This window comes from Bison bison, unplaced genomic scaffold (genome assembly GCF_000754665.1).
Source record: "Bison bison bison isolate TAMUID 2011002044 unplaced genomic scaffold, Bison_UMD1.0 scf7180017864289, whole genome shotgun sequence".
In the NCBI taxonomy this organism is placed as follows: domain Eukaryota; kingdom Metazoa; phylum Chordata; class Mammalia; order Artiodactyla; family Bovidae; genus Bison; species Bison bison.
In genome coordinates, this window is record NW_011494861.1 from 5,847,691 (window position 1) to 5,856,302 (window position 8,612).

The 8,612-nt window shown below is 56.7% G+C and overlaps 1 protein-coding gene across 1 annotated transcript in view; it reads right to left on the minus strand.

The window, feature by feature from the left end:
- CAMTA1 (calmodulin binding transcription activator 1) overlaps positions 1–8,612 on the minus strand; it is a 973,198-nt gene that overhangs the window by 82,682 nt on the left and 881,904 nt on the right. The window contains exon 12 of the mRNA XM_010850197.1: positions 2,679–2,813. Within this exon, the coding sequence (XP_010848499.1) occupies positions 2,679–2,813 (135 nt within the window). The remainder of the gene's footprint in view (positions 1–2,678; positions 2,814–8,612) is intronic.

Below are 8,612 nucleotides of genomic sequence, written 5' to 3' on the forward strand. Positions count from 1 at the left end.
TGTGCACGCAGCCGCGCCCCAGTTTGCCAGGCGCTGCTGTCCCCGCACCCCCTCCCGTTCCGCCGCCGCCCCTCCCTCTCGCCGCAGCGCGCGCGCCCGCACGTCCCCGCGGCTTTAACTGCGAATTTGCCGGGTAACCGTGGGGGCGGGAGGGACTGAGCCGAGGAGCTGCGGAACCCGAGGGGAGGGGAGCCGAGAGGAAGGCTTCAGACAGCCTGGCCGCTGCGGCATCTTCTGCGACACACTTATCCACTGCCGGGTCATAGGGTTGGCCAGAGCCCTGGGGACCCCCACCCTCTGGGCTGTCCCAGTCGTCCTCTCTGCACTGAGAGGATTATGTCCCCGGCGCTGTGGCTGCCCCCCGACCCCCCGCCCTCGGTATTATTTATCAGGCTGGATAAATGCGGGTGGCTAAGTCACTCGTATTCATTGAAGGGGGCGGAGGACTAGAAGGACGTTTTATTCCTCTACCCTGGCAAGGTGGGAGGTCTCGTGGTTCCTGTGCTCTGGACCCCTTTCGCCTCCCACTATTGAAAGGATGCCTGGTCAAGCCTAAAAGGAAGGAGATCCACGGGGTCCTTCCAGGCCCCCATCTACTCTCTGTCTGGGGGTGGTCCTGCCTTCTCCCCACCCCACCTCCTGTCATCTCTCCTGTGTATTTGCCAGGGGCTGGGGGATGTTTATTTCAACCGGAGGCCTAGGGAGGTCAGAGCTCCAAGTCCCTGCAAAGGGGGCTGCTGAGGAGCAGTGTCCAGCTTGGCCAAGGACTCAGGGGTGTGCTTCTCATGGAGCAGTTAAGGTGGCTTCCCTTCCCCATGGTTCCTGTCATAGCGTCTTCTCCTGCAGGCACCCTCCTGGATAGCTGGCTCTCTGTCTCCCCTCCCCACGCCGGGAGGCCGGAGGTGGGGGGTGGGGCAGCTGATATTTCCTGTGCTTCCAGGTGAGGCTCTGCTTGGCTGGACTTGGTTCTCGGAAGTGCTCCATCTCCCATGCAGGTCCCACACTGACTGGTCCCAGCATCCTTCAGTCACCCTGGAGAGGTGACCTGGTCACTGAGGGAGAGCCAGGGCTCTGCAGACTTCCCTGTTCCCTTTCCCATTTGTTCTGCAAAACTGAAACCGGATTTCCTGAACGGGAGCCCCTGGTCACCCTGCCCTTCTCTGTTACATCCTGCGGGTCATCCGGCTGGCTGCAGCCTTGGCCAGGGTGGCTGCCAAGGCCAGCCTGGTGCTCCCAGGCAGCCACTGCCAGGCGCAGATGCCTGCTGACCCAAAGCCACCTCCGGGAACAGCTCAGAGGGTTCAGTGGCCGGGATGGCTGCCAGGCACCCTGTCCCTTCTGGGGCCAGGGCTGCGATGAGGCTGAGGTTTACACCCTGGGTGGCTCAGGAAGGCTGCCAAGGCATGTACCCGTGCCCAGAGATCCTCCAGCGGCCAGCAGCAAAGGGAGGTCTGAGAGGGGAGAAGGCAAAGGGCTGCTGTGGATAGGAAAGGGGAGCTTAAGGAACTGACCCTACAGAGGGCCCTGGGTGAGCTTAGCCGAGATCTAACACCTTGGGTTGGCATGGTCTCCAGCAAGGGATCCCACAGACAGGCATCTCTGCAGCTGCCCTGATACAAATGGCAGGTTCAGTCATCCTTTCCATTCTGTCTCTGTCCAGAGCAGACCATCAACTCAGCCCTCCAGCCAATTTCGGAGCTTCCCTTGGGCATGTCCATGCATGGAAGGGCAGTCTCTGACCTTAGCACCCTCCTCCCCAACACCCCGCCATCCCTGTTGAGCAGGGCAGCTGCTCTTAGAGAAGCAGCCTCAGCCATCACATCCAGCCTCCTCCCTTGGAGCCACTGGGGGCTCCCTGGCCCTCCACCCTCAGTCCTGATGGTGATCCTGGGCTTGTGTCAGATGCTCTACAGGACAGTGCATGCTCAGTTGCTCAGTCGTGTCAAACTCTTTTCCAGCCCCATGGACTGTAGCCTGCCAGGCTCCTCTGTCCATGGAATTTTTCAGGCAAGAATACTGGAATGAGTTGCTCTTTCCTACTCCAGAATATCTTCCAGACCCAGGGATTGAACCTGTGTCTCCTGCGTTGGCAGGCGGGTTCTTTACCACTGTGCCACCTGGGAAGCCCGTATAGGGCAGAAGCCGAAGTAAAAATAGCTTAGAGGCAGGAGTGATGGGTGGGGAAGAGTTTCCATAAGAAGGTTTGGCTTATGGTCTCTAAAAGGCAGAAGCACTGGACACACAGCCCTGAAGTCCAGCCTTGGAATCAGAAAGAAGCCCATCGCGGGCTGCCTTCCCCCGGCCTCGCCTCTGAGAGGCTCAGGGCTTGGCGCTGGCCTCCAGGAGCCCCTCTGCTTCCAGGAACTGCCCTGGGTGGGTGGCGATGAGGTGGTAGAGGATGCTTCGACCTGGCTGCTCCGGGGCTGTTGAGAGAGGCTTAGCAACTTGGGGGTTTGTCTGGCTGCCAGATCCCCTGGCAGGCCCTGGGCCCAAGCTCACAGACTCACTGTGTTCCAGGGAAAGGCCGAGATTAAGGTGAGTCTCACCAGGTGAGACTTGGGCCCCGAGCAGAAGTCAGGACACCTGGGTGCTTCCTCCTTTCTCACACCTTGTGCACAGGGTTCCCGGGTGTCCCTCTGCTTTGGGCCTTGGTAAGGTGACCCGAACGCCCTTCTTACCGTCCAGTGACAGCCAGTCGTGCTGGGAGGACGGGAGTGTGGGCAGGGCCCGAGCTTTGTACTCAAACACCACCGAGTTGGAGATGATCTGGTTGTTGAAGGCAACTTGTAGGGTCACAAGACCAGTGTCGTGGGCTGAAAGCAAAAGAAAGACCAGTCAGGGTGGGGGTTGGGGGGGGTGTGGACCTCCCCCCACCCACCTTGTGTACCACCCCAGGGACTGGAGGAGCCTCTTCCGTCTGCTCCTCATGGATTAGCCCTGCCTGGGCCTGCTCATTCCTCGAGGCCAAAATGCAGTGCTGCTTCTACTAGAAGGCTTCTCTAGGGGCTGGACTCAGCCATTGCCCCTTGATCACTCTAGTTTGTCACTGCCTGTTTGCTCCCCTGCCCTGTCGGGAGGACAGGGACTGGGAGCTCTGTATAGATTTGTTGAATGAATGAGTGAATGGTCCTCCACTCCACCGCATGCCTGATTGAGTCCTCCCCCTCCAGTCCATCCTGGGGGGAGAGGTTGGGTTCATGTCCAGCATTTCCTTTGTGCTTATTTCTGTTTCGTCCTTTCCTGCAAGCAAGTCCTGACTCACTTAGCATGGCCTGCGTTGTATTTTCAGAAGTTCTGCCTCCCTGATGGAGGCAAGGGCTTCGTCTGTGCCTGTTACTCTGAGTCCAGTGGGGGCTGGGCTGGGGTCTGGCAGGAAGCTTGTACCTCCCTCTCAATGCCTGGACAGCAAACTTTGGAAAGACAGGCCCTTATGGGCCTCAGCAGCTGTTCTGACTCCAGCACAGGGCCCAATGAAAACTTCTGGTTGAGTAACCCATGGGATGTTCTCACTGTCTCCCGGCCTTGGGCAGAGACCTGCTTTGTTTCTGGGGAAGAGGCTGCTGTTGAAGTCTTGGGGACCGGGTCGGGGGCTGTGCGGGCTGCTCCGGCCCACCAGGCCTCATCCCCCGACCCCAACTGGGAGACAGCAGGGTTCTGTGCTCTCTGCCCTGCTTGTCTGGAACCAGCGATCGGGGCCTCCCCAGGACAGGTTTCCAGGGAGGACGCACCCAGGGATCATGTTACTGTTTGGGCTCTTGGTTTTCCGAAGCTTAGCCTGGAGGAAGCTATCCAAGTCAGCTGCTCCTGGGGGCAGAGGAAGGCTCTGGCTTCTCTAGGAGGACGGGTGGTGTAGGCTCACTTCCCGTGGGAAAACCAACTCATCCACTTGTGACGTCTCTCCATCTCAGGTGGAGGTGTTACATCATTGTTCCCAGAGTGGGTCTTCAGGAAGTCATTGTCCCAGGATGACCTGCAGGCTTATTGTCCCCCTGTGCTTTCTGCCCTGGTGTGGCTCCTCAGATCCAGGTCACAAGCTGGCTCTGTGGTGGGTGGGTGGGTGGGGAGGCGGTGTCCTGCAGGACCTCCTGCCGTGCCTCTCTGGGCAGGGAGCCCCAGCCAAGTCCAGGCTCCAACTACATCCCCGGGGAAGACCTCCGAGCTTGTGGTCACTCGCCTTCCCTGGTGATTTGCCTGGCTCACCAACAGGAGGGCAGGGCATCAGCGTGCGTCCATCTGAGCCCGCTCAGCTCTGCTCGTCTGAACACACCTTGCTGGCCCTGGGGAGTTCAAGGATTCCCTGCACCAGATGTTCCAGCCGGAAGGTCCTCCCCCACCGCTGCTCATCTTCCACCATCTCCTGGCACATGCACAGCCTGCAGTGATGCTGGAATGGTGGCAGATCCAAAGGTGCCCCGTCTGTCCCCAGAGAGATGCAACAGAGAGCACCTGTCACCGTCTCCTGGGTCTCAGCCCAGCGGTCCCACACACACAGGCCCATCACTCAGGGTATTTCCTGGAGTCTCTTTCCTTCCCCTGCATTCAGTCCATTAGTGACTCCTGGGTCCATTGACTTCTCTCCATCTCAACAGCCACCATGCCAGCCCAGGCTGCCATCACTTCTTCCTTCCCAGATGCCTGGACTCCTGCATTAGCCTCCTGCTGAGGGCAACCTCAGAACACCCGAGACCTACCTGTCCCTGCTGGGATGGTGTCGGGGGGCCACACTTGGGAGCCCCCACAGGACACAGGTGGGATTGTGTTCCCCAGGAGAGCCTTCCTCCTTAAGTTGGGAAGGATTACCCCTCTGCTGCTTCCTGTGGTTTCTCTGCTTCTTTCTATGCTCCTACAATCCATTCTTCCACACACCCAGAATAATCTTTAATTTTTTAAAAAAGGTTTTTTGTTCTCTGTTTGGCAGTGGTGGGTCTCAGTTGTGGCACGTGGGTCTGCGTTGCGTCATGGGGGATCTTTTGTTGCAGCGTGTGGACGCTCTGATTGTGGCTCACAGGCTCAGTAGTTGCGGCACGCAGGCTTAGTTGTCCTACGGCATGTGGGATCTTAGTTCCCCGACCAGGGCTTGAACCCACGTCCCCTGGATTTCAAGGTGGATTCTTAACCATTAGACTTCCAAGGAAGTCCCCACCCAGAATCATCTTTCAAAGACATAATTTTGGTCAGGCTGCTGCTGCTACTGCTGCTAAGTCACTTCAGTCGTGTCTGACTCTGTGTGACCCCATAGACAGCAGCCCACCAGGCTCCCCCGTCCCTGGGATTCTCCAGGCAAGAACACTGGAGTGGGTGGCCATTTCCTTCTCCAATGCATGAAAGTGAAAAGTGAAAGTGAAGTCGCTCAGTTGTGTCCGACTCTTTGCGACCCCAGGGACTGCAGCCCACCAGGCTCCTCCGTCCATGGGATTTTCCAGGCAAGAGGACTAGAGTGGGGTACCATTGCCTTCTCCCCACTTAAAACAAGTGGCTTCCATTGCAGATAAAACCAAATCAGACTCCTTCTTATGACTCAGAAGGTGGGACATGATCTGGACCCTGCCATCTTCTCCACCCTAGCTGTCTCCCACCTTTGTATTTCTCCAACTTACCCAACCTGTTCCTGCCTCAGGGCCTTTGCACCTCCTTTGCCCACAGTCCGGAGGCTTTTCTCCTACTCTTCCCAGGTTTGGGAGCATCTCATCATTCAGGTTCCAGCCTAATGCCCCAGCCTATGGGAGGCCTTCCCTCATCAGTCTGTCCAAAGGAAACTCCCTTACTGCATTACCATCTTCTAGTGTCCTGGTATCATTTTCTCCAGTTACCCTGGTTATGTCTTTGTTTCCTTTTTTTTTTTGTCTTCTACAATAGAACGTAAGTTCCAGGAGAGATGGAAGCTGGTCTGTTCTGATCTCTTTATGTCCAGGGTCATGGTCAGTGCCTGGACTGTTATAGTCTCTCAATACGTGTATGTTGAATGAATTGCTTAGAAAACACAGTGCACTCGCTCATCTTTTTTTTTTTTTCCAAATGATGGGAGGAGAGAGGATATGCAGGGGGAACATGGTTTTTTGTTTCGTTTTGTTTTTTGGCTGTGCTGGGTCTTCATTACTGCGTGGGCTTTTTCTAGTTGCCGTGAGAGGGGGCTGCTCTTCCTTGTGATGGGTGGGCTTCTCATTGTGGCAACTTCTCTTATTGCAGACCACGGGCTCTAAGAGTTTCAGTTGTTCCAGCACTCAAGCTTCAGTAGTTGTGGCTCCCAGGCCCAAGAGCACAGGCTCAGTAGTTGTGGTGCGTGGGCTTATTTGCTCCTTGGCATGTGGAATCTTCCAGGATCAGGGATTGAACCAAGTCTCCTGCATTGGCAGGCAGATTCTTTACCACTGAGGGAAGCCCTGCTCATCTCATTTTGAACTTCATTTTGCCTTTGGTACCTCCAAGGACACCAGGAGAGAGTGCCAAAGAATTGATGCCTTAGAACTGTGGTGTTGGAGAAGACTCTTGAGAGTCCCTTGGACAGCAAGGAGATCAAACTAGTCAATCCTAAAGAAGATCAGTCCTGAATATTCATTGGAAGGACAGATGTTGAAACTGAAGTTCCAATACTTTGGCCACCTGATGGGAAGAACTGACTCACTGGAAAAGACCCTGATGCTGGGAAAGATTGAAGGCGGGAGGAGAAGGGGACGACAGAGGACGAGATGGTTGGATGGCATCATGGACGTGAGTTTGAGCAAGTTCCAGAAGTTGGTGATGGACAGGGAAGCCTGGTGTGCTGCAGTCCATGGGGTCGCAAGGATTTGGACACGACTGAGCGACTGAACTGAAGTGACTGACTCCAAGGACTCCAGCATGGGGCTGTCTGAAAGTCCCAAAACAAGTCTTCGTGTTGCTGGCAGCGGGGGTTGGCTGGGAGGGGAGTGTCCTTCGTCTTCTCCTGAGCCTGGGCTGCCCCTTCCTAAGTCTCAAGCCCTCTTTCATTGCTGCTTCACTTCGGCTCAGTGGCCTGACTTGGTTGTCTCCCTCCTGACCTTGGAACGTTCCTGGAATCTCACAGGAGGGAGTTTCCGTGCCTGTGTCTTCTGCAGCCAGTGATGGAAGGGGAGCAAGAACCGTATTCTTGGTCAGGGTCAAGTCCCTCCATCCGTGCTGCCTGGGCACGTGCAGCAGGCCTTTGGGCGGGGGCAATTTGCACCCCCTGTGCCCCCTTCTCCCACACTACTTCCTCAGGTGGCCTGGCTTGTGCTCACAAGCCTCTGAGGCCTTCTTGTCAGCAAGGCCAGTTTGGTTCTCCTTTCAAGTATCCTTCATTTAAGATCAGCTCCAATTTCCCTGAGCCTCTGGGAGACCCAGGGCAGAGGTCCTCAAGCAATCAGCATCATCCCCCAAGCCAGGGTGTGGCTTGTTTGCATGACCGACTCCTTCCTGACTGAGAGTTCCGTGGGGTCAAGGTCAGGGTTAGGGGTCTTAGCCTCTATTCCAGGTGCATACCAGTTCCTGGCAAACTGCTTGATGAATGAATGAGTGCAAAAGCCAGGGCTGTTTTACAGAGTGACATGTTTCCATTTGGGCCTCAAAAGAGGATGTCCAAATGTGACCCCCCTCTTTGTGGTTAGGGGTAGAACAGGGCGGGTCCCCTGGCTCTCAAGACTGTCTGAGCCTCCCTGGGCCCAAGATGCAGGATGCTAGGGGAGCCTGAGCCACTGGGAGACATAGTGGCCTAGGCAGACTCTCCTGCAAGCTGGCTGCTCTGAGGACCCAGAGATGCTCTGGGTCCAGGAGAATTGCCTGTGAGACCTAAACAGCAATGGACCCCTCTCCCCAGTCCCCTACCCGCTGCCGAGGACAGAAAGAGCAAGGCCTCACTCATGAGAAGCTTCATGAATTGAGCCAGTGAGCCTGAAGCTTCCTGGACCTGCCCTCCTCTCAGTCCCTCTGCCATCTGGCCGGTGGTTTTTAGAGATGCAGAAGAGGGGGCTCAAGAGGTCAACCCCTGGGCTCAAGCCACCAGATGGTAACTGGCTGATCTGGGATGCGTGATGTGACTGCTCCAGCGCCCCGGGGTTTGCCAGGTCCTGGCCTGGGACACCATCCAGAGGGCACACAAAGGCCGGTCTTTTTTTTTTTTTCCGGAGGGGTCAGATAACTCAGGACAGACAAGGTCTGGGTCCTCAGCCAGGCAAGAACCAGGTACAGGAAGTGGCATCTATTTATAGGTCAGGCCAGTGCCGTTCCAGCAGCAGGTGATAAGTGGGTAGGTCAATAACACGCTGCCCCCTCCCCCTCTCTAGCCAGCAGAGGTTGGGGGCTGCATTAGCGACAAGCAGCCCTGAGCTTTGATAGGCTGGCCCAGCCTGGCTGACGTCCAGATGGCTGTGCTCCAGCCCCAGGAGGGCTGCTGGGAGCCTGGGAGCAGCAGGACCGAGTGGGAGCCAGCCAGGCCGCCCGTGGGGGAAGGGCCAGCAGGGGAGGCCGCCAGGGGCAGCAGCCCTGGCTCCCTGGGTGTTTGTGGTGAAGAGGTTGCTGTATTCAAGTGGAAGCTGAGCCGGTGAGCCCAGCCCTGCAGCAGGGCATTCTGCTCTGATGGGCTTTGTGGGGAGATGGAGAGAGAAGAATGTTCCTGTCAG